Below are 27,192 nucleotides of genomic sequence, written 5' to 3'. Positions count from 1 at the left end.
TGGTGGTGCAGTGGTTAAGAATCCACCTGCCAATGCAGGAGACATGGGTTCTATCCCTGGTCTGGGAAGATCCCACATGTCGCAGAGCAACTAAGCCCATGTGCCACAACTACTGAGCCTGTGCTCTAGAGTCTGTGAGCCACAACTACTGAGCCTGCAAGCCACAACTACTGAAGCCTGTGTGCCCTAGAGCCCATGCTCCACAACAAGAGAAGCTATCACAATGAGAAGCCCACACACCACATCGAAGAGTAGCCCCAACTTGCCGCAACTAGAGAAGGCCTGCATGCAGCAGCAAAGATGCAACACACCAAAAATAAAAAAATAAATAACTTTAAAAAAAAAAGAGGAAAAAAACTGTAAAAAATACAAACACATAGAAGCTAAACAATACACTACTAAAAAACCAAGAGATCACTGAAGAAATCAAAAAGGAAATCAAAAATTACCTAGAAACAAATGACAATGAAAACACAAAGACCCAAAGCCTATGGCATGCAGCAAAAGCAGTTTTAAGAGGGAAGTTTATAGCAATACAAGCCTATCTCAAGAAACAAGAAAAATCTCAAATAAACAATCTAACCTTACACCCAAAGTAATTAGAGAAAGAAGAACACACAAAACCCAGAGTTAGTAGAAGGAAAGAAATCATAAAGATCAGAGCAGAAATAAATGTAATAGAAACAAACAATAGCAAAGATCAATAAAACTAAAAGCTGGTTCTTTGAGAAGATAAACAAAATCGATAACCCATTAGCCAGATGCATCAGGAAAAAGAGGGAGAGGACTCAAATCAATAAAATTAGAAATGAAAAAGGAGAAGTTACAACAGACACTGCAGAAATACAAAGCATCCTAAGAGACTACTACAAGCAACTCTATGACAATAAAATGGATAACCTGGAAGAAATGGACAAATTCTTAGAAAGGTATAACCTTCCAACACTGAACCAGGAAGAAATAGAAAACATGAACATACCAATCACAAGTAATGAAATTGAAACTGTGATGAAAAATCTTCCAACAAACAAAAGTCCAGGTCTAGATGGCTTCACAGGCAAATTCTATCAAACATTTAGAGAAGAGCTAACACCCATTCTTCTCAAACACTTCCAAAAAAGTGCATAGGAAGGAACACTCCCAACCTCATTCTACATGGCCACCATCACCCTGATAGCAAAACCAGAAAAAGATATCACAAAAAAAGAGAAAATTACAGATCAATATCACTGATGAACATATACAGAAAAATACTAGCAAACAGTATCCAACAACACGTTAAAAAGATCATACACCATGATCAACTGGGATTCATCCCTGGGATGCAAGGATTCTTCAATACATGTGAATCAATCAGTGTGATACACCATATTAATAAATTGAAGAGTAAAAACCATGTGATCTTCTCAATAGATGCAGAAAAAGCTTTTGACAAAATTCAACACCATTTATGATAAAAACTCTCCAGAAAGTAGGCATAGAGGGAAACTACCTCAACATAATAAAGGCCATATATGACAAACCCACAGCAAACATCATTCTCAATGGTAAAAACCTGAAAGCATTTCCACTAAGGTCAGGAGCAAGACAAGGATGTCCACTCTCGCCAATATTATTCAACATAGTTTTGGAAGTCCTAGCCATGGTAATCAGAGAAGAAAAATAAATAAAAGGAATCCAAATTGGAAAAGAAGCAAAACTGTCACTATTCTCAGATGACATGATACTCTACATAGGAAATCCTAAGGATGCTACCAGAAAACTACTAGAGCTAATCAATGAATTTGGTAAAGTTGCAGGATACAAAGTTAATGCACAGAAATCTCTTGCATTCCTATACACTAACAACAAAAGATCAGAAAGAGAAATTAAGGACACAATTCCATTTACCATTGCAACAAAAAGAATAAAATACCTAGGAATAAAGCTACCTAAGGAAGCAAAAGACCTGTAGTCAGAAAACTACAAAATACTGATGAAAGAAATCAAAGATGACACAAACAGATGGAGAGATATACCATGTTCTTGGATTGGAAGTATCAATTTTGTGAAAATGAGTACCCTACCCAAAGCAGTCTACAGATTCAGTGCAATCCCTATCAAATTACCAATGGCATTTTTCACAGAATTAGAACAAAAAATTTTACCATTTGTATGGAAACGCAAAAGATCCCAAACAGTCAAAGCTACCTTGAGAAAGAAAAACAGAGCTGGAGGAATATCAGGCTCTCTGACTTCAGACTATACTACAAAGCTACAGTGATCAAAATCCCTACAGTGGTAGTGACTTCCCTGGTGGCATAGGTTGAGAATCTTCCTGCCAATGCAGGGGACACGGGTGATCCCTGGTCCAGGAAGATCCCACATGCCACGGAGCAACTAAGCCCGTGCACCACAACTACTGAGCCCGAGTGGTCATAACTATTGAAGCCTGTGTGTCTAGAGCCCATGCTCCACAACAAGAGAAGCTACCACAATGAGAAGCCCGTGCACCACAACAAAGAGTAACCCCCACTTGCTGCAACTAGAGAAAGCCCCCATGCAGCAACAAAGACCCAATTCAGCCAAAAATAAATAAATAAATAAATTTATAAAAAAAGAAAAGAAAAGAAAGACAGTATGGTACTGGCACAAGAAGTATAGATCAATGCAACAGGATAGAAAGCCCAGAGATAAACCCACGTACCTATGGTCACCTAATCTATGACAAAGGAGGCAAGAAAATACAATGGAGAAAAGACAGCCTCTTCAATAAGTGGTGCTGGGAAAACTGGATAGCTACATGTAAAAGAATGAAATTAGAACACTACCTAACACCATACACAAAAATAAACTCAAAATGGATTTGAGGCCTAAATGTAAGACTGGACACTATATAAAACTCTTAGAGGAAAACACAGGAAGAACACTCAGTGACACAAATCACAGCAAGATCTTTTTTGACCCACCTACTAGAGTAATGAAAATAAAAACCAAAATAAACAAATGGGACCTAATGAAACTGAAAAGCTTTCGCACAGCAAAGGAAACCATAAACAAGAGGAAAAGACAATACTCAGAATGGGAGAAAATATTTGCAAATGAAGCAACTGACAAGGGATTAATCTCCAGAATATACAAACAGCTCATGCAGCTCAATATGAAAAAAACAAACAACCCAATCAAGAAATGGGCAGAAGACCTAAATAGACATTTCACCAAAGAAGACACACAGTTGGCCAAGAGGCACATGAAAAGATGCTCAACGTCACTAATTATTAGAGAGGTGCAAATCAAAACTATAATGAGGTATCTCCTCACACCAGTCAGAGTGGCCATCATCAAAAAATCTACAAACAGTAAATGCCGGAGAGGGTGTGGAGAAAAGGGAACCCTCTTGCACTGCTGGTGGGAATGTAAATTGATACAGACAGTATGGAGAACAGTAGGGAGGTTCCTTAAAAAACTAAAAATAGAACTACCATATGACCCAGCAATCCCCCTACTGGGTATATACCCTAAGAAAACCATAATTCAAGAAGACATATGCATCCCAATGTTCACTGGAGCACTATTTACAACAGCCAGGACTTGGAAGCAACTGAAATATCCATCAACAGATGAATGGATAAAGAAGATATGTTACATATATACAATGGAATATTACTCAGCCATAAAAAGGAATGAAATTGGGTCATTTGTAGAGATGTGTATGGATCTAGAGACTGTCATACAGAGTGAAATAAGTCAGAAAGAAAAAACAAATATTGTATATTAATGCATATATGTGAAATCTAGAAAAATGGTACAGATGAACATATCGGCAAAGCAGAAATAGAGACACAGACGTAGAGAATCAACGTATAGATACCAAGGGGGGAAAGGAGGAGTGGGATGAATTGGGAGATTGGGAGTGACATATATACACTACTATGTATAAAGTAGATAACTAATGAGAACCTGCTGTACAGCACAGGGAAATCTACTCAGTGCTCTGTGGTGACCTAATGGGAAGGAAATCCAAAAAAGAGGGGATATATGTATACATATGGCTGATTTACTTTGCTGTACAACAGAAACTAACACAACATTGTAAAGCAATTATACCCCAATTTAAAAATAAACTGAAAAAATAAAGAACTCCTACAACTCAACAACAAAAGAACAAACAACCCAATTCAAAAATGGGCAAAGGAGGGCTTCCCTGGTGGCGCAGTGGTTGGGGGTCCGCCTGCCGGTGCGGGGGACGCGGGTTCGTGCCCCGGTCTGGGAGGATCCCGCGTGCCGCGGAGCAGCTGGGCCCGTGAGCCATGGCCGCTGGGCCTGCGCGTCCGGAGCCTGTGCTCCGTGGCGGGAGAGGCCGCAGGGGTGAGAGGCCCACGTACCGCAAAAAAAAAAAAAAATGGGCAAAGGATTTGAATAGACATTTCTCCAAAGAATATGGACAAATGGCCAACAAGCACATGAGAAGATGCTCAACATCACTAACCATCAGTGAAATGTAAATCAAAACTATGACGAGATATCACTTCATACCCATTAGCACACCTACTACTACTACTACTACTACTACCAAAAAAAAAAAAAAGGAAACAACAAGTGGTGAGGATGTGGAGAAATTGAAATCCCCGTGCACTGTTGGTGGGAATATAAAATGGTGTGGCTGTGGTTCATGTGTTATCGTGAAAAACAAACGATGGGGTTTGGAGAGCTTCCAGTTGATGAACACATGGATGTGCTGGGAGTGGGGCACACCTGGAGGAGTTGTGAAAGCTCCAAACCATTTCCCACATACCTTGTCCTATGCATTTCTTCCCTTTGGCTGTTCCTGAGTTGTATGCTTCATAATAAACTGGCAGTAGAGAGTAAAGCAATTCCCCGAGTTCTGTGAGCCATTCTAGCAAATTATTAAACCCGAGGAAGGGGGTGTGGAGACCCCAGATTGATGGTCAGTTGGTCAGAAGCACCAGTCACAACCTGGGACTTGGGTTTGGCATCTGAAGTAGGGAGCAGTCTTGGGGAACTAAGCGCTTAACCTGCGGGGTCTGTGCTAACTCCGGGTAGAGTCTGCATTTAATTGCAGGACCCCTAGTTGGTGTCCAAAGAGTTGGAGAATTGCTTAATGTGAGGGAAAGATCCCACACATTTGGCATCAGAAGTGCTCTGTGTATAGAGGAAACAAGTTTCCTTCAACTATCCGAAAGAACTGAAAGCAGGGTCTCAAAGACATATTTGTGCACCCATGTTCATAGCAGGATTATACGCAAACAGCCAAGAGGTAGAAGCAATCCAAATGTCCACTGACAGACGAATGGATAAACAAAATGTGGTATATCCATATGATGGAATATTATTTAGTCTTAAAAAGGCAAGAAATTTGGACACATGCTGCAACATGGATGAAACTTGACGATATTATCCTAAGCGAAATAAGCCAGCTACTGAAAGATAAATATTGTGTGATTCTACTTTTATGAGGTACCTACAGTAGTCACATTCATAGAGAAAGAAAGTAGAATGGTGGTTGCCAGGAGCTGGGGAAAGGGAGGAATGGGGAGTTATTGTTTAATGGGTATAGAGTTTCAGTTTTGCAACATGAAAAAGTTGTAGAGGTTGGCTACACAACAGTGTGCATATACTTAACACTACTGAACTGTACACTTAGAAATGGTTAGGATGGTAAATTTTATGTTATGTGTATTTTACAATTAAATTTTTTTTAAATTTTAAAGTAAATTGAAGCATGTCAACACAATCATTCCTTCATTTGCTGCCCTGTCCATCTGGCTCAGCTTCTATAAACTTAGAAAGTCAGAGCTGGCAGGGATTTGGAGACATAGTTCCATTTTAAAGATTAAAAAAGGGAGGCAACATTGGCAAGATGACCTGTGAAGGTCTTGGTAGGTTAGCAGTGAAGACAAGACTAGAAAGAAGAGCTCCTGACTGGCCCCCTCCAGACTGGGGCCCTACCCTGCACCACGACCCCGATGGGGACAGTCCATTTCTTGATGGAGATGATAATAACTCTCATCCAAACCGGGGATCCTTCCCACACACCACTGGTCTGGGGGGTCTGGCAAGCCCAGGAAAAAAATGTACCTTGGTTAAAGTCCATATGATCTGAATTTCAAAGCCCCTGAACAAACCTGGAAGCAGAATAGGAGAGAAATATGACCAACTTAAATGTTGACAGGGCACACTGAGTATTGTTTTTTCCATTGAGTTATTTTGTAATTTTTCCCAACATGAGCCTTAAAAGGAATATTACCCTTCAAGGCAGACTGAATAAATGACCTACTGTTTTTCTGCCTGTCTACAATAATATCACAGTATGAGGTATGCATATAAATTATTTTTATTTTATTTTGATGACTGGGAAAAGATACCAACATATAAGATCAAATCAAAGCTAACAAATAACTCTACTGGCAGTTAAGTGGCTGATTTTATTAAAATAAAGACATGTCTGTTTAAACCAAAAAAATGTTCCCACTGGCACTTTGCTTTGGCTGGGACCTTTGAAATTAAGGCCAAGGTGCTGATAAGCACCCTCACAGCATGGGCCTTTTACCTCCTTTGAAGCACTCCCAGTACCTGGAACAGCACACAGATGTGTGGTCCACGCAAGTGCCTTGGAAACAATCCCTTTCACCAGTGGTTTATTTTGAGAAGATTCACTTTCAGCTGGTAAGGCTTTGCCCGGATACATTTCTCAGGGCTGATGATGGCTCCTCATGCAGCACATGATGTAGATTCTCTTTGCATTTTGCAGACATTCCTGTTGTGCCTTAACCAGGGGGGAGTGCCACAACCAAAACAGCTGGGAATATTCCCTCGTTCCCCCCAGTCTGCAAGCCAGTCTGCAAGCCAGTCTGCAATTCTGCCCCAGGTTCTAGCCCTTCAAATCTTGAGGGATGTTTTCTTCATCCGCAGGTTGTTTAGGATTTAACTGGCTGTTTAAAGTTAAAAAGGAGTATCTCAAGCCCCCTGCCATGCTGAAAGGAGAATAAAAGAGAGTGAAAATAAATTCCATAGATGGTACAACCAACAGTTACTGACATCTTTATAAATACAGTCAACTTAATTTTTTTGATAACTTGGCTGTTTCTTTTTCTTTATTTTATTGAAGTATAGGTGATTTACCATGCAGTCAGCTTAACTTGAAGGGAATTATTGAGCCCTCTGTTTTACTTCCTCAAATTTGTGTATTAATCGATGAGAATTAACCCTCTTATTTACAAATCTTTGGGGGCAGAAAAAGAGCAGATCAAGTTTAATAGAGAAACTTGGAGAAAAAATAAGCACTTGGTTATTACTTGAATAAACTCTACATTATCCTAAAATGGTGTCCCATCTCTGAGACCCCAAAATGCCTTTCAAAAGTATCTTAGTCACTCCTCCCAATATCCTTAGCACATGGCACTTCAATGGAGCACAGATTTAGTGAGGCCCATTTACAAAAGGAAGACACACAACTTAAGGGCTTTTCTGAGAGGAGGAAATAGAAAATTAGATCTCAACCCTTTGAATTTTCATTACATGTCCCCATGGTCCACATGAAAGTGTATGTCATAAAAAGAGATGAACTGAATGATTTAAGTAAATTTTATCCTAGAAATTGTAAAGTCAAAACACCTCCTGCTCTTTCACTTATATTAATCAGGCTTTTAAAAATTCATATTTTACTAAAATGAGTTCATTTAAAAATCCCACTTACCAAATATTTAACCCTACAAAGTTTAATACAGAGAAAATGTAGTCTCCACCTACTAACATTCCAATGTAGGCAACGGATACGTTCTGCAGAAAAAGAGACGATTAATGATTTTAAAAGTAAAGGCTTTAGGGGGAAAACTCATATATATATGACACCTGAAACTAAATATTTTAGTTACTTTTCAAAGAGACTCGCATATAGTAGGGGTTCATGGAATATTGAATAAGTGGATAAAAACCATTACATATGGCTTTATAAAGAAAATGAAATAAACTACAGCACCATAACCACAGAAACTGCATTATCCATACCCTCTTCCAGTTAATACATAGGAAAAAGATGTAAGAGTTGGGTTGTAATCAGCTTTCCAGATTTCATCTCTTTACCATCATTGGGTAGTGAATTTTAATCATATTAGTCCTAAACTTGAACAAACTAAGACATCTGATAAATTACAAGCAGTACTCTGTCCAGTGTATTCTCAGAGGCCCTTGGGCAGCCAACAGAGAAGTCTACTGTTGAAGCACTCACTCACGGTAGGAGTTCACATGAACAGAAACACAAAGCAACTGCAGAACAGAATTTAGAACACCTCCACCCTCCTATACATTAGTGTGTGTTCAAATGCATGTACACACACGCAGCATACACACCAATCCCAGAGTTAATCACCTTATAATTGAGTATAGATCTAGACTGAAAACAGTTCTTCACAAGAATTCTCTTTCTTAGTCAGCAAGGTTCTCCCAGAAAACCAAACTGTAGATCACAAGGTATCTTAGCACAGAAATTTGGAATTTTTTTCAGCTATTTCACTTGGTTTTCCCAGACCATCCCTTCCCACCATTCTCAATTTAAGTCATAATTTGTCTCTTCCTTTTAAATTAGCAAGTCTTCCCTCTGTTTTGTGGATTAGATTAGAAGACGTAGGAGGGATTACCCAGGCACAGCTGAAAATATCACAAGCCTCCACTCTTACTACAGCACGGTAATAACAACAATAAAATCAAACAGTCAATTCCCCAATTTGGTTGTGCATTTCAAGGCTTCAACCACTTACCTTGATGGCTCCAACCACCGCCGTCGTCAGGGCTGAATTGTAATAGCTGCACAAAAGTGTGGAGTACATCAACAGAAACCTGGGGCAAGGAAGAAAACACTTGAGTGTGCCTTACTGGTCTGGGTAATAAGCAGATTAAGAAGAGCCAGTAAGTGACCCACACAGGTATTTTAAACAAATAAAGAAAAACACACCATAAAGATTTAAAAATACCTACATCTTAAAACATCTCAATAATTCGACATTTTCAGGAAAATGGTCCAGTCGTGCATTAGCCAAACTTTCTACCTTAGATGTCCTTTTCATTTTGTCTGTGCATTTTCCATCAGTGTTTCCACAAAAAGGGGATAAGGACAATGAGATTTTTTAAATGATCTGAAATCTTTCCTTTAACAGATGTTACAACAGTGGGTTTCAATCCTCTCTGTGTATCAGAATCACCTGGTGCACTTTTAACACCATGATGCCCGGCAGAGGGTCTCCAACTGGTTTGAGGTGGGGACCCAGCCATATGCCATATCAAAGCTCTATGGATGATTCTAATGTGCAGCCTGTTCTGAGAACCACTGGTGTAAGCAGGGAAAACCAGCTGAATGATTGCTAGCTTTGGACAAAGAAGATTTAAATAATGGATTCCACATGCCAGTGGTACTCCTGTACCTTATTACTAAAGTTAATTTGACAGGCATTCAACACTGACCAGTATATTGACACTTGTCAACAAAATGACTACAGAATCATGACCAAACACCAGATAAGAAAATATACATATACACAGGAATGTAGAATTCAATCAGAGGTAAAGAAATATATTCATTTCACTCAAGTAGTAATGAAAATTAGCTGTAACCTAGGTGGGGTGCAAAATTTCATCCACTGGAATCAGGTGATTAAATGTTGAAAGAGGTTACAATAAAAACTGGTTGAGAATGAAACTGGAAAGATACTGAGAGAGCATAACATGTTAGAAGGCATGAGCTTGGGAATTGTACTCTAAGAAAGGGCTCAGCCCCTAAGCATTAGGGAGACTCCCCCTGGGGCAATTTAGCACCCAGTCGCAGGTCCAGGACCAAACTTCTGATTGTTAATAACAGAATCTAGATCACAAACACAGTAACCGTTTTTGTCCTGAGTATGTTCATTACCAGGGATGATAGAGAAAAATATTAGAGATAACGTACATCAAGCTTTTACATTAAGTTGAGGAATAAACTCAATTACAAACAAATTCTGTAATCTTCAAAATAATGTATGTCTTTGTTATTAAGGTAATTACAATAATTTGGCAAGTTAGAGAATCCAACATCTTGGTCTTTGTGGCTTGTATTTAAAATGTGCAACTGATATTAAATTTGCAATTTTCACTTGAATGGAATAAGAAAATCTAAGTCTGTACACAGTATTCAGATGTTTAAAAGAAGCTGATTTACCACACTGCCAAGTTTGGTTTAGTAGATTTCAAAGAGTTGCTAGGCTTGTAAAGCAACCTGGCCCATCAGCTTCTCTAGGGCCTTATTAAGGCTTGGAATTGCTGGAAAAATCAGGTAAATTACATTTGTAAATCACATTTTAAATGTTTAATTTTTTTAATTCACTAAGTTGTAAACAAGACTGATTTACAGTAAATTATTTAGGAGATTTCAATCAGTTAAACTTGGGTTAACAAACCACTAATCGAATAATGAAAGTAAATATTCTTATGTTAATATAAAAATTACTAGCTTTATAAATAGAGCAAGAATATTTATAAATTGGCTTAAGAAAATCTAAGTTTTTAAAAAATTTTTACAATTTTAATAAATTCAACATTAATTTAGAGTCCCAGGGAACTATAAATAATCCAACTTATGCATAAAGTGAAAAGATTAAAAAACTCAACCTGGTGTTACTTGGTGCCTGCTCTGCTGGGCCTGGGTAGTAAGAGTATATAACCCACAGCATCTGCCCTGGAGGAGCTAAGAGTCTAATAAAATAACAGAGATCACAACTCCCAGGAGGGGCCCAACCCAATTTCCAGGACACAGAAAAGCTTCCTGCAGGCTTCCTAAACTGGAGTGCAGCCTTAAACCCAGGACAGTCATGAATGTCCTTTATGTCCTATTTTTGCTTAAAATTTCCTACTCCAGGGTTTCAATCATGCAATGTTTTCTTCATTCCACATTTTAGTGAAACCACCTTGGCCAATATCCATCTAGCATGAGTGTGGGCCACTAGGACACTCACCCACCAGCTGGGCTGAGCGAGGGGAGGAGTCCCTGTCTCCAGCCTCCTAGGGGAGTCTGAATTAGCGGCAGTCCTCCTAAGTGACAGATGGCATCTGATACAGGAACAGCCACTTTCTGCAGACAGAAAGGCTGCACTTCTTAGTATACCACCTGGGTGTCCCCAGAGAGGGTAACTATAAAATGACGAGGATCAAAGGAGTGTATTAAAACTTTTTCTAAGAAACATGATTTATTTTTATATGTAAATATGTACCTACACAGTCCTTTGGCTAAGACCAAGGTTCTGAATTAAAAGACCCTCCATTAACTCAGTGCAAAGGAAACCACTTTTAACACCAAAAATGTCAACCTCCACATGACAGTTTTGATTTTAGCATCTGTGAATTAATAAAATGTAAAGATATTTAAAAGCACTGCTCAGTAGATTTCTGCCATTACGTACTTATAAAATCGTACTTATCATCTGTGTACATTTGAAAAATAATGGCACATACAAAAGATACACATTTATTCAGACAACAGATACCAGCTGGTGTTTTGGCTTATAGGGCCCCAAGGGATGGAGGTGCCCATGTGAAAACCCCTGAACCAGAACCCTTGCTCAAAGGTTTCTTCCTGTTTCTGAAAAATAACACAAAAAATAAATGATTAACCCAAAGTTGGACGGCACACTCGTGGGAGTCACAAGCAGAACTCAAATGGCCTTGTTTACAACTTGTTGCTGGTTACCATTCCATGTACAAGCATACATAGAAATCCAACACGAATGTTCAAATAATAAAATGCTACTTTTACACTCCTTCCACCAACCACGATTGTACCCAAGCACATTACTCTCTTATTTCAGATTTCAAAGGAGTTCAAGTAATCTCATCTTGCCCATCTCTGGTAAAAACTTGCTCCTACCCCAGACCTCAGTGGTGTGCCAGGGAAGCCAAAGTCATGGGATAAATATGATCTATTTTCCTGGAGCATCGATTTTACACTACAATTTGGTTTGTTGGGAAATGGTGGAAATATCTGCACTCTTTGAAGGTTCTGTCACTCCTGTGCCCAAGCAATCAGCAGAATCCTATTTTGTCTTGGACCCTACATCTTGGCAGGATCAGTGAAGGTTCAAAGAATAGAACATTTTTTATGCTGTGAGTAGGGAAAATTGATACATTTGTGTTTCTATTAAGGAATATATTACTGCTTCAGTGAGATCAAAGAGGCTGCTACTAGGGCAGAAACAGATTAGGATAATTGCCTCCAGGGCTTAGGGGCTGGTGCCAGATGCTGGTGTGAATGAACCAGAACCTGTCACTTCTCGGCAAGATTAAAAAGAACAGCAGAGCTAGCTTTTTAAAATCTAGTTTGTCAACTTAAATTTCAGTCTTATTTTACCTCTACCTGCATTAAATTATCATGGCTCCCACAATCCAGTTTACCTGCCTGATGCAATTTCACTTCATCATATGCTTTATTTACAAACTCTTGATTACAAATAGCATTTCTTAAAGCTGAATCATTCACCATAACTCAGAAGAAAAGTCTGCTCTTCTCACCATTCCACTGGCTTCTTAACATACAGTTTTAAAGTGTTATAATTTTTAAATTATATTTTCAACTCCGGATAGAGGGTTGGTGGTCAGAGAAAGCAAGTTTGAAATGCAAACTTGAAAGCAGTGAAAATAAGAAAGAAGCTGAGAGAGAGTTCTCTGGAGTCAAGGGTTGGAACACGCACATGTTAGTCCTGAGGCTCCTTGAGCATGAACCGAAGAGAAGGGACAGCCAGTTCCAGTTGTTCTGAAAAGCAAGGATATGCTCAGAAGCTTACAATGGTTTCTATTACTGCAAAGAAGCAAGTGACCTGATCATAGTGTCCTCTTGAGTGAGAAACTGTAAGAAAGCAGGATTCTGAAAAATGCACCATGCCAAAATGGAAGTTTCCTTCTAGAGCAGTTTCAGAATTAAAACTTGGTGGTTGAAGATGAAGTAGACATAACAGAAGAAAAACTATTGAAGTCATGGGCTATAGGCAGAACCAAATCTGTCTGGGGTGAAAAAGGACAGCCAAACTGAACAGGCTGGACTCACGAAATAGAAATATTAACAACAACAATAGTTAACACTTACTGAACATTTTCTATATGTCTACACTAAGTGTTCTTTACTCATTCAATCCACATAACCTTATAAATTAGCTACATTACCTCATTGTTCCCATTTTAAAGATAAGGAAATTGAGGCTCAGAGAGGGTAAATAACTTATCCAAGGACCCAGAGCTAAAAAGTGGCAAAGCCAGGATTCAAATCTAGGCCATCTGATTCCAGAGTACAGGCACCTGTTAGAATGATGCCATGATTTTAGTGTCCTCAAAAGACCCACTTAAAAAATTGAGACCTACCTAGTTTTTACCCTTAAAGTTGTAGAATCTGAAATATTAATGTTTTCATCATTTACTGATTTATTTTTTATTACTATGCCTTTATGACATTTTTACATGCAAAATGACTACTGATAAAATACTGATTAAGAACGTTTATAAAGAGAGTATTTGTTTTCTAGGAAGCACGTTATTAATTGGGAAAAAAGGCATGTAGTTGTAGATAAATAGGGTCAAGATTCTGACAAAGAAGCCCCAGAAGTGCCAGCTCAGGCACTGCCCACCCCACCACTCACTGCAGACAGCTGACGTCAAAGGGTTTATTTCTTGGGACTTCCCTGGTGGCACAGTAGTTAAGAATCCGCCTGCCAGTGCAGGGGGCATGGGTTCGAGCCCTGGTCCAGGAAGATCCCACATGCTGTGGAGCAACTAAGCCCATGCACCACAACTACTGAGCCTGCGTGCCACAACTACTGAGGCCCGCGCGCTCTAGAGCCTGCGTGCTGCAACTACTGAAACCCACATGCCTAGAGCCCGTGCTCTGCAACAAGAGAAGCTACCACAATGAGAAGCCCACACACCACAATGAAGAGTAGCTCCCACTCACCACAACTAGAGAAAGCCCGCACACAGCAAAGAAGACCCAACGCAGCCAAAAATAAAAATTTTTTAAATTAAAAAAAAAAAAAGGGTTTACTTCTGTATTTCCTTCATGGAATGGCTAAATAGTAAAGTGCAAGTGAAAAAAAAAGACAAAACAAAACAAAAATATTATCAAGTTTATAATGACATGAGATAAAACTAAAACTTGGCTCTGCTGTTCACAGGTGAACATGGGCTTAGGCAAGGAAATGTGCTGGTCTGAGTTTGTGTGATATGGGTTGACTTTTTTTTAATTGTAATGGGGGGGAAAGGATGATTTCACAAAGGGTAACTCACAAACACAGCTTAGTAGATTTTTTTCAAAGTTATATGTTCTCAGTCAACAACTGGGAAAACTACAAATATCCTACTACACTTAGGCATCCAACAATGGCTGCCTAAGTACTGAGAGCACTTAGTACTCACCCATTGCCAAACAACCAATGCCTGAAAGAACACATTATTTGAGAGACTGTTGGTTTTGAAAGAGGCACAAGAGCTTGCCTAATATCCCCCCTTTGGAAAAGGGAGAAACTGGGTACAGAGTGATAAGGGGATCTGAGCCAGGCAGGCATCAGAGCAGCAGACAATAGGTACAGGATCAGGGTGCTTCAGGGCAGAGGCCATTGCAAAACAGCACTGTCTGTAAACTGAGCCCTGGGTCAAACCCCAAGTGAGAAGGGACACTAGCCCACTGAGGCCAGACCCTCAAAAAGGCCAGAGTGGTCCAAGTCAGGGGCACACCTGGCTACCAACTAGACTAAAAACAATTTGTCCCTTCAGGAAAGTTTCTCAAGTTCCTATTTTCAGTCCACAGGACTGATTAAGATTAAATAATATGCTCACAAATCACAGGTCACCAAATACACAAGAAAGCAAACCATAATGACACTCACAAACTACATATTTAGTCAACCAACTACATATTTAGATTCTCAAGAACTGCAGATATTAGAATCATCAGATGCAGAATACAGAATAGTTATGTGTGTAATATTTAAAGAAATAAAAGGTACAGTCTCAAAGATGACCAACAAAAGAATGTTAAGAATGAACAGATAAGTTTGAAAACAAACTGTGGAACTTTTACAAATAAAGTATAAAATTGTTAAAATCAAAAACTCCAGCAGGGAGGGGCAAGATAGGGTAGGGGATTAAGAGGTACAAAGTATTATGTATAAAATAAGTAAGGTACAAGGATATACAGTACAACACAGGGAATATAACCAATATTTTATAATAACTCTAAATGGAATATAACCTTTAAAAACTGTGAATCATTATGTGGTATACCTGAAACACATAATAATGTACATCAGCTATATATACCTCAATAAAAAATAAATTTAAAAAAAACCTCCAAAAAACAGGTTAAACATTAAATCAGACACAGCTAAAGAGAGAATTACTGAACTTGAGGATATACATAAATATTTTTACTGATGTGATTACCTTAACTGCAACTAAGATCAAGTTTAAGAATTGAAGAGTGTTGATCAAAGACTCATGAATTGTCTTAGTTCATTTACACACAATGAAAATTACAGTACTAGTAATGTAAAAAAATAAGGGGGAATTCATCTTTCTTCACAGGAAAAATCTTTTGACAAATAATTCCAAGACAGTCATTCAAAGACCCTTTCTTATGGGATAAGACACAGGTGCTTGTGTATACATGGAGCCCAGTCCAGGAAGGATACTCCAAAGACTTCAAAACAGCAGTTGCTTCTGGAGAGGAAAACTGCAGTGCCACAAGGCAGAGAAGAAGGGAAGGTGGCTTATGTTCCCTATGCATCCTTTTGCAGCTTTTGGATTATTTACTAGTTGTATGTATTATCTATTCATGAAAAGGACTTTTCAAGTTTGGGGAACATATAAAAAGACAAACTGCATGGCCACTCAACAGGAAGCTATACCTAAGGAAAATTTTAAGAACAAAAGCCTAAAATTATTGGGCAATATAATGGCCTGGGCACCTCTCCTCAGAAAACACCCTGAATATAACAGGTACAACACTACAGAAAACGGTTATTTCCAAATATTTATGTGAGGTGAGAATCTTGGGAAACTTGGGACATTGTGACAAAGACAAAAAACACATTTGAATTTGATAGGGCAGCTGATTTTACTTCAAACTAACTTTCAGAAATCAATATGCAACATCATATTTTGGAGGTCACATTTAGCATGGGTCCCAATCCACTCCTCTTCTGCAGTGCTACTTTTCAGTAGAAGTTGGAGAAGCAAAAAGGGATTTTGACAGAGTAGACAGAATATATATTTTGATTTGACTTGTTAAGAGATACCATAGACCAAAGCTTCTTCTTATCTATGGCTTCTTACCCCAAAAAACAGGAAAGAAGAAACTGTATGATAAATAGAACATTCTTCCATTGGTTGAATTCAGTAGCCTATTATCAAAAAGAAAGAAAACTAATGGTTAGATTAATAATATTGGTTTTACCAGTGTGTACACTCTAGTACAAATTCCAGTTTCACAAACAGAAAATACAGTTTCAAAAATCCTGGGTAATACCAGCTGTGTGACATTGGGCTAATTATTTTTCCTCCCTGAAACCTCAGGCTCATTTTACAAATGGGGATTATTTTTTTAAAAAACTTCCTCAAAAGGTCAATGTGAGGATTTAATGAAATTGTTTAGAAACTTACAGGTGGCAAGAACAAAATGACAGCTATTATTGCTGTGGCTATCATTAAATCTTTACTAATTTGTAGTCATAAAATCAGCGTGGTGTTTTTAATAAATAATATTAAAAGAAAGTTTATTATAAATTTAATAATGTTGGCAAGACTAAGAAAACTTAAAGTTCATAAACTGTTTTCAAGAATTTGCACAAGAGGAAAAAAAAAAAGGGAATTCCCTGGCGGTCCAGTGGTTAGGACACGGAGCTTTCACTTCCAGGGCCCGGTTCCATCCCTGGTTGGGGAACTAAGAGCAGCCAAAAAAAAAAAAAAAAAGAGAATTTGCAAATGCTTAGGGAGTATCATGAACAAATAAACTATTGTTTGCTATTTACAAAGCAATCAAGTAATTGGGGTGGAGGAGCTGGTAGACAGAGAAGTTTAAGACAGCTTCTGCTCTTAGGTGAGAAAATAAAATTAACCCTTTTGAAAAGACAGGTAACAATAAAAAGGAGTATTTTATTCATGATTTGTCCCTTGCCTTCATCCAAAAATGACTTTATGGTGACTCAAGACTATATGTAAGTACATGCTGAATAACATGATTAAATATAAGTTCTATTCACTTTCTATTAAGCAATACTTTGTTAGCCAAGTTTTAGTAACTTTGTAGATTTAAAACTATTTAAATCTTTCTTAAGTTTATCGTTCAAATTTTTAAACCAATTAAAATGGAATTCTCTTCTCTGATTAGTACAACCTTGTTACACTTTACTGTCACTGTTTCATTAGTAACACTTTGACCACCTCTTATGAAAAAATACACATTAAATGTTGATAACTGCCAAACCTGGTTGATGGGTACATGGGATTTGTTATACTATTCTCTTTCCTTCTGAACAGGTTTGAAAGTTTTCATAATAAAACTTTTCTTTTTAACACTTACTTGTGAAATAAAAAATATAATAAATATAAATCTGTCTTACTGGCGAGCCCCAAGCTGATCAAAGGGTCATAAAACATCCAGGACAGTTTATACCAAGACAGTCAAAGATCAAAACCAAACAGAAACTTATGGAAAACATTCTGTGTCTGAAAAATTAAATAAGATTGTGAATAAGAGAAAAGCATATGCCCCAAACTTCAAACCAAAGGTAGGAAAACACTTATTTACTCAAAGAACTGGGAGTATTTATGAAAACAGTATACAAAAACTATATATTCTTGATACCACATAAACCACTGAGAGCTATGTAGTAATTTTCATAAAAATACTTGGATTCATTGCCAACCTAAATTTTGATAGGTTTTAGTTTTATTTTGTTTCTTTAATAATGATGAGGCTGTGCTGGTGGCATTTTAAAAAGTCATGTGGCATGACATTTATTTGAAAACACAGAAAATAATTAAAGATGAGTAACAATATTAAGTACTTTCTCATTTAGACTCACTATTGTTATGAAAATATGTTGCAGTGTGAATCTTTTTCATTTTTCATTAATGTGTTTTTTAATCAGAAAAAAGTCCTATTATTTATCCCTATTCATCAACTGCAACACACTAAATGTACCTTGAACTTATTGCAATGATTCAAATAACTAAAGAAAGTTCACCCACTATTTTCCAGGGGCCTAATTTGTTAACAAGAGGAGCTGGCATTATTGACTTTGTCAATCACAGATAGAATCAAGGTGCTATTACCAGATCTGCTGAGTTAAGTCGCTGACTGTGTAAGTCCAAGGTCCAAGAGTGAACCCCCAGTACAGTGAGTCACACACACGAGTCTTAACACAATCTCTGACCCCCTACAGTCAACCGGGAAAAATGACTCATCAAAGTACTGCATTAACAAGAGAAGTTAACCTTTCACTCGAATTCCTCAATTAACTTTCAATACAATCAAACCAAACTTGGCAAATAAAATGCAATTTTATATTGCAGACTAACACACCTAATTATGTAAGTTCACTACTTTTTTGTATTTGGTTCACAGTCTAAAATGGATTCAGCCATGGTTAAAAGTGACCAACTGGAAGAAATTCATAGTGATTCAATGAACACAGAGCAAAACAACATTAGTAGTGAAAATCTTACTACTTTTTCCTACAGAGTTTTTTAAATTACTGATTACAGTGTTACCTCTTTTGGCATCTCTTATCATATAATAATTTTAAATTAGAGCCAAATTTTTAACTTTATGACTTTCGTATCTTTGTCATCTTATAGAAGGCCTTTTCTTACAGTCTCTTACAGAAAAAAAATATTTTTTTCTGATTATAATTTTTCTTATAAACTTTAAAATTAAATCTATATATTTAGCTCTGATCCATCTGGAATTTCAGTGAACAGTTATCATTGCTGGGGCTCTAAGGTAACTATAGTAACTTCTGTTTGAAATCTTAAGAGACTGATCAAATAGAAGAGGCTAGATGGGTAAATACTGAGATATTCCAGCATCGAAAGCCAGAATAGGAGCATAATATTCTCCTAGAACACCAGGATCGAATAAGTTAAGGTAAATGTTAGGCCTCTTATACTTTTTAAGCTATAAGTGATAGGTTATAGTTTTTATCATATGTGAAGGAAAGAAACAAACACTTTTCATATACTGATACAAATTTAAAAATTGAGGGGCTTCCCTGGTGGTGCAGTGGTTGGGAATCTGCCTGCCAGTACAGGGGACATGGGTTCAAGCCCTGGTCCGGGAAGATCCCACATGCCGCGGAGCAACTAAGCCCGTGCACCACAACTACTGAGCCTGTGCTCTGCAGCCTGTAAGCCACAACTACTGAAGCCTGCGTACCATGGCTACTGAAGCCCATGAGCCAAAAGCCAGTGCTCCGCAACAAGAGAAGCCACAGCAGTGAGCAGCCTGCACACTGCAAGGAAGAATAGCCCCCACTCACTGCAACTAGAGAAAGCCTGTGCGCAGCAACGAAGACCCAACGCAGCCAAAAATAAATAAATAAATTATTTTTTTAAAATTGAGATTACAGTAGATGATGTGTTTCTAGAGCCAGACAGCCTCCTGGATCTATCACTAACTGTCCTTGGAAAGTTTTTTGAACACTGTGCCCTAGATTCCTTGTCTATAAAATGGGGATAATAATAGTACCTTCTCCTCAAGCTACTGTGGGAATGCAATGAGACAGTTCATGTAGAATCCTTCAAACAATGTCTGATAGAATAATTCCTCAATAATTATTAGCTATTTTTACTATTACTTGAGAAAGTATAATAATTCTGCATGGTAATCATTACAAGCAGGTGGCAACTTCTGAAAGCACTATGCTATAAGTTTGTAAGTCAATGATTTAAATGTGGAAATACATATTCCTATTGAAATGCTGTTATAAATTATTAACATAATACACGTAGTCTATTTTCAAAAGGTACCTAAATTCAGTTTCTGGTCACTATGCCATTTATAACACTGTTCCCATAGGGAAATGTGCTTTTAGTTTCAATCAGGTGTTCTAAGAGTTCCTAGAAGTTTCTAGATTTCTATTTCTAGAAATAAATATATATCTGAAAGGCTATAAAGTACCAGAACCTCAGAACAGATAAACTCCAGAGACTCAAAAGAAAAACTCATTTTTATGATAATGAAAAGAGACAAGCCGGTAGGACATTGAGGGCTCATAATTTCACCTTGTTTATGTAATGCTGCTGACACTAAATTGGTTTAATTGATGGTAGCTGAAAAATAAATAACGTGTTTTTTAGATATTCTGCCCTGTTCATCATTGCTAGAGGTATATGGGGTGCTTACCTTAACTTCCAATATTCTGAACTAACAGTGAGGCCCAGGTTCACACACTGAGACCCCTTTAATCAAAACTGGGGTTTCTTGGTAGTTTTCAATATAAACATATGGAAATGGATGTTTACCCCTGGGGACACTGCTGCTAAGCCGGTCAACCTTTCTCTTGTTCTGAGAAAGGAACTGTACAAGGGAGAAAGTATAGTTCTGAGAAAGAACAACAAGCCCTGACATTCACCCCAGGAGTCCCCGGAATCTGAAACCTTCTAAAGTCATTCAAACCCCTAAAAGGTGACAAATGGGATTGAGGCTCAACCTGTGTGCACCACACAACCATGCTGACTGTTCAATACAGAAATGCCGTCAACGTCTGCCGCTGGGGTGGGGGCAAAGGTGGGGGACTGTGAACCCCACCCCCAGCCCAGCAACAACAGGGTTCATGAAGGTTAATGACCAGCCCATGGTGTGGAGGGGGACGTCTGTGGGAGAGGCCAGAGGCCACACTAGACCAGGATTTTGCCCAGCACACATTGTTTCTCACAGGAACTTAAAGTGGTTTGTCTGGCAACTTTCTGAGCCCGCACATTTCAAAGTAGCCATGCGGATGTTATGGGGTGAACATTCACTCTTCCTAAGAGATACCCACCCCCCAACTGGGCCTCCCATCCTTATACTAATTTATCATTTTATTTGTCTCTGACAGGTGTACAGCAGATAAGGTGAACAGGGCAAATACCAAAAGAACAAAACCTTCTCAAAATTCAAACGTAGATCCTGGAATATTTAGAAGCAAATGCCATGATGTCTGGGATTTACTTTAAAATATTCCGGGGGGAAAAAAGTGAGAGCAGGTGAGGATAGATGAAATAAGAATGGTGAAATGCCAAAAAATGTTGAAGCTGTGTGATAGGTACATGAGAGTTCATTAAATTATTCTCTCTATTTTGTGTGTATTTTTCCAAATGTCCATAACAAGGGTAATAAATAGGTAAATCCATTTTTTAAACTATCAAAATCCCCTTCAAAGTTAACTAGCTTTCCCAGGATCCCCATGCCAACAAAGGGGAAAGTGAGACTCAAACTCAGATTTTTGTTGTTGTTTTGCAAAAAGCTTCAAGACCAGAGTTTTTTTGACTACTTCCTGCTACTCCCCACAGTTCTAAAGATAAATGCCAAAAAAAGGAAAGTGCCAAAGGTATTACTGGGGGTACCAAACATCTTGCTTTCCGAAATCCTAGTTACCTTTATACACTTTTTATTTCAGTAAGTACCACAGGTTAAATATTAAAATTTTAAACACTGCTAAGTAAGAATGAATGACTGTCATCAGCTCACCTGTCGAAGGTCTCCAGTAGAGACACTAATGATAAGAGTTGGGATAATCATGAAGCAGGCATTGTAGAAAAGCACTCCATATTTCCCTAACTCCTGCAAAAACCAAGAAAACTCCACTCAATTTTAGAAATATGAAGCATCAGATTTCCTGGAGCCATTTATTTTATTTTATTTTCCCCTGAAGCTAATTATACAACCATGTACTTATGCAGAGTTAGAACATGCATTCTGACCAGCTCTGTATTGGAATATTTTCAGCAAATTTCTGATGTAAAATGCTTCATTTCAAGTGTACTGTGATTTCCAAAAAAAAATTTGTTTTATCCAAAAAATGACAGATAAAATGGATGGAGATGGATGGACTCCGAGGTTCCATCCATCTCTAACATTCTAATTGTTCTTTTTTTAAAAGCATGTTATTCAAAATGGGAAATCTGGAACAAAGTAAACAGCATTAACAATATTAATATAAACAGAACCCCTTAAAAACATCTGCTCTTTTTATTAAGGAACAGCAGGGTTAAAACACCAGGTATCTTGTTTTCTAATCTTGCATAAATTTAATTTTCTTTAGAGGCTACATCCACCACTTTCCATACAGGGTGACATACTGTGATTCTCAAAAGACAGCAAAACCAGTTTTGTAAAACTGCCACCATTAAAAAACAAATGGTAGTGCAGAAAAATACAGCGCAGATAAAAAAACAGCTCATAGGAATAAGCCTGTCCATCAGAGAGAACACCCTCACTCAACACAAAGAACTTGGAACAAAAAAACATATGCCTGGCCCATCCTCCAGAGCTTCCTGCACAGCTGGGGTGGGGGTGAGGGCTGGGAGCTCTGACCTGAGGGCAGCCACACCGAAGGAAAGCTCATCTGCCCACCCGCCCGTGACAGGACCTTATAAATTATCCATTCCAATCATCTCATTCCACAGATGAGGAAACTGAGGTTTGGAGAAGTGAAGGTTCCAGGTCACAATAACCAGTCAGCAGCAAAACTTGTATCTGTAACCCACATCTCCAGACTCTCAAACTACAGCTGCTTTCAGAATACTCCTGACTTCACATTGGTCACTGATGATGATGGTAAAAAAATCTTCTTCTAATTTTAATTTGCCTTTCAAAACAATCCCCTTTCTATATAGTAGCCTGACTTTGCATCTAAAATAGTGCCCATTTTTCCCTTCCTACCTAATTTTCACCCAAACTTGGCAAGACAAGGAGTAACAAGAACCTATGCAGACAAGATAATTAAAAAGAAATTAGTCATCTGTAGATCATAACATATAAATTAAATTAAATGTCAGCTTTACAAGTTCATTTTTTCATGTAATTTCAGTGGCCAGATGACAAAGCCTAAACGCTAAAGGAGTGAAGATCTGGTACCTTTGGGTCCATTTTCTGTTTGGTATAAACACCATTCGCTGCTGTGAAGATATCATTCAGGAATACAAAAATATAGCCTTCCAAGTTAAAAGCAAGGTCAGAACTGGGAGGGAGAACACAGAGGAGTATGATTATTCAGAAACTCACAACTTGGCCTCAGACACTCTCTGTTTCATCTTTCCTAATCAAATCCATTTGTGATGCTAGTAACTACCTTTTCTCTGGCATATTTTCCCCTTGTATGGGGATGAATGGTTAATTCTTCTGCCCTGTCCCCAGACAAAAACAAAACCAGGCCTTCCGGAGGCTTAAACTTAATCACAACCGCTTAAAACCAGAGGGACATTAACCATCTTCCTTTGACTGCAAAGCCATTCTTTTGCTAACTGATAAATGGCATGAGCCCTGCTTTTCTAAGAGGAGTGATTTGTTCAACCCACCTGTGGCTTTTCTTATTGTAGTAAATAGGGCCTTCCCCAGAGTACAGCCCTCTGGGGATAGCTGAGCAGTGACAGGGTAGAGGGGTCAAATAAGGAACTGACACCTCCATCTGGTCCTCAAACAGTCACGTCATCCACTAGCACCTCCACTATCCTGCCCATCAAAAAGGCAAGGCAGGGATCCATTCCTTCTCTGCAACTCCTCTAAGGCCCCTTTCTTCCCATTCTTTGAAGCATCTTCTCTTCAATTTCCATTTTAAATAAATAACACTAGTATAAAAATGTTCGGGGGGAATATGGCAAAGGGAGGAGAGAGTGAACAACAGCTAATCCCAGATGTGATGCGTTCACCTGCACTTGACCTTGCAAACAGTACCACACCTATGTCCAAATTCTTAAGTATATATTGTCAAGAAGGCTTCCTTTACCCTCTTTGGGTCAGTTTCTGGGGGCCTGCGAATTTAACTGACAACAGACAGAATAACGGGGAAAAATATACAAACTGTTTTAAATATTTTACATGCACAGGAGTTCACAGAAAAGAAATGAAAATCAAAGAAGTGGTCAGACTCTGGGGCTTAGATACCATTTTAACAAAAAAGAGGGTTTGGGTGTTAAGGAACAAATAAATTGTGGGAAAGGGACTAGGAAGTATATAGGGGAAACTAGTGGAAGATAAGGGTTATTTTAATAAGGTTTGTTTATGCAGATTCATCTTGATGCTTACTCTCTGTCTCTGGTGATAAGAACTGCTTTTCTATTTCAAGTACAGGACCAAGGGACACCTTCACAAAGGCAAATTTATGGTCTACTTTTAGGCAGAAAAGGGAGGGCAGAGAACTCTTCCCACATCTGTTGATTCTAAATTGCCTTCAACTCAAAATAATGCTTATGCCAAAGTGGCATATATTGGAGTGGCATATCCTTATCCCCTTCAGTATCAAAATAAGATTATTTCTAACCAAAAAGAAGGAAATAGGCAAAAACTGCATCAAAATCTGAATGCAAATTAAACCAGATTTTGCTTGAGGCTTCCACTGGCATTATTTACCTACAAATATATTTGTGAGTATATAAATTAATTTTAGATCATCATAAATCATAATTATCTGGCTCAATCACAATAGAACCTCTGAAAATAAGGGTTTTCCAGATCTTTCCTACCCACATTCAGCTCAGTGTTAAGAAGAGTCTGCCATTCCCTAAGATGGCAAAGAGATGAATGAGCAAAAAAGTGAGGATTCCAGAGGAATGGAAAGGAAGTGTTACTCACTTCCTCAGAGAGCCTAAGGGGAATTCTTGGAGTTTTCAGGTCTCCTACTTGAGGGGGCCAGGAATTCCCAACATCATTTGTTTAGGTCAGTAGTGAAAGCACAGAAGTTTGATAAGAATTTACTTGTGTTATAAATGGGAGCAGATTCATGGTTAAGCCATGTGATTGTCATTTAGGGCTGTTCACAGACATTATATTTCAACTTTTGCTGGTCATGTGACTTGCTTTGGCAAATACAATGTAAGAAGAAGTAACACATCACTTCTGGGGAAAAGCTTGGAGAGCCAGCAGACAATTTCCCACATGCCTTCTTCTCTTCTGGATGAGCAAGGAAACCCCCTTTAAGGCAGAGGTTCCATCACCCTGGGTCCCTAAGTAGCTACAATGGGCAGAGCGCTCCCACAGCATTCACTGATGTTAGTATGTATCTGGAGTGTGAGCAGAATATATCTGGTATGTTAAACAACCACGATGTAGGGGCTATTTGTTACAGCTGCCTAAACTGGCTCATCTGTTACCTGCATTTGATGAGTTAATTTGAGTGAGAGCAGAGAAGGGTGCGGTTACAGCTGGGCTGCAGCTAAGAACTGTGCTTGTTACCCACAGGGATACTATCCATTCTGTGGGTGCTGAGGAAGGGGAAAGCCGAGAATTACTATTCCAAGCTGGCTCTTGGGTAAAAGTTAGATGTTTTGGGAAACACTATTTACCCTTTCAGCTCACTAGAGTATCACCTATGAGCTGAATTCCTACTAACTGCTTCTGGAGATGTGCTTTCATACACACAGAGTCTGAAGTTCCATTCCTCATCAAAGACTTACATTTTTATAAACCAATTTTTGTAAAAGTCTTCAACTGGCTCTAAGTTAGTGGTTTTCAAACTGAGCTCCAAGAAACCTAGAAGAGAGAGGAGGCCCAGGGGAGACCTCAGCCCTGTGGGAGGACGGCACTTTCAACAGAGCACCTCCCTTTTTTAGCTACTTCACGCATATGTTTTGTTTGAACAAAAGTCTTCATGACCAAAACAGGCTCTAAGTGTGGCATCTTAATGTCTGTACCAGCACCATATCAGGCATGAAACACAGCACTGAAACCAAACAGGCCAGCTTTAAGGGGGCTGAGCTCAGCCACAGCTAGAATTGGAGAAGAGGAAGTTACAGATAAAAATGCAAATAATAAACCCTGGTCTAGGCAAGGGACTAAATACATTTATAACAATAATAAACATCATTATTATTGCTAATATCTATCACCAGCTGGCATGCTATATTTTTAATCAATTTCTTTTGCTTATTATCTGTTTCCACCAACGTGAATGAAAGCTCCATGAAGGCAAGGATTGTTCTCGGTCTTGTTAACTGCTGGATTCCTCAGCACATAGAATGATGCCTGGCATACAGTAAATGCTTCAACATGTTTTTGTTGAATTTGGCCACGAACTAGTGTAAATCTTGGTTTATTATTATCTCATTTAATTCTCATAGTGATGCTATTAGGTGGATGATATTCTAATCTGCACTTCATAGTCAAAATAACTGGGGCACAGAGGTTAAATAGCTTGTTCTTGGTTATATAGCCAGTAAGTGAGGAGACTAGAATAAGGTTCTAGACATCCTGGCTCTGTAGCCCACACCTTATTTAATTTGCAATTAATGATCCAGAACTCTTGTTTCTAAATGAGTTAATGAAACTAGTTTAACTGAAATCCCTCCAACTTTTTCTTTCTTCCTTTCATTCGCATAGGTTTTTCTTTTCTATTACAGTCGTCCCTCCATATGCACGGGGGACTGGTTCCAGTACGCCACACCCCCACGCCCTCCACATGCAGGTACCCAAATCTACGGATGCTCAAGACCCTTATATAAAATGATGTGCAGCGTCTGCATATAACCTACATACATCCTCCCATATACTTTAAATCATCTCTAGATTACTTATAACACCTAATACAATGTAAATGCTATGTAAATAGTTGCCAGTGCACAGCAAATCCAAGTTTTCCTTTAGGGAATCTTCTGGAATTTAAAAAAAATATTTTTGATCCATGGTTGGTTGAATCCACAGATGCAGAAGCCTTGGACACACAGGGCCAAATGTATCATTTATACCTTATAAATGAGGAAACTGAGGCACAGAGAGGCTAAGAAATAGCTGACGGAAGTTAAGTTTCAAACCAAGGAAGGTAACTGCACACATGCTTTAACCACTATGCTATAAAAGGAGTCCGAGTGCCTGTTTTCAAATGCAAACCTGGAGTCCTATTCCTGGTCAGGTATATTAATGAATAAGATAGTAGTCATGCACTGGTATTGGCTCATGTCCCAAACATTTAATGAGCGTATTCCACCCTTGGAAAT

The 27,192-nt window shown here is 38.5% G+C and overlaps 1 protein-coding gene across 3 annotated transcripts in view; it reads right to left on the bottom strand.

Annotated features, from left to right (window-relative positions):
* Positions 1-6,318: 6,318 nt before the first annotated feature.
* The window catches only part of SLC35D2 (solute carrier family 35 member D2), a 51,643-nt gene continuing 30,769 nt past the window's right edge, over positions 6,319-27,192 (bottom strand). For all 3 annotated transcript variants that reach the window (XM_081236950.1, XM_081236951.1, XM_081236952.1), the window contains 6 exons: positions 23,123-23,225; positions 21,734-21,826; positions 16,336-16,403; positions 8,757-8,835; positions 7,697-7,779; positions 6,319-6,974 (listed from right to left, as the gene is read on the bottom strand). In XM_081236950.1, coding sequence (XP_081093076.1) covers positions 6,872-6,974; positions 7,697-7,779; positions 8,757-8,835; positions 16,336-16,403; positions 21,734-21,826; positions 23,123-23,225 — 529 coding nt within the window. In that variant the 3' untranslated portion in view covers positions 6,319-6,871. The remainder of the gene's footprint in view (positions 6,975-7,696; positions 7,780-8,756; positions 8,836-16,335; positions 16,404-21,733; positions 21,827-23,122; positions 23,226-27,192) is intronic.

Source organism: Mesoplodon bidens (assembly GCF_964165515.1).
Source record: "Mesoplodon bidens genome assembly, chromosome: 6".
Taxonomy (NCBI): Eukaryota; Metazoa; Chordata; class Mammalia; order Artiodactyla; family Ziphiidae; genus Mesoplodon; species Mesoplodon bidens.
The sequence above is the reverse complement of the archived record's forward strand: the minus strand, read 5'-3'. Positions and strand labels throughout refer to the sequence as shown.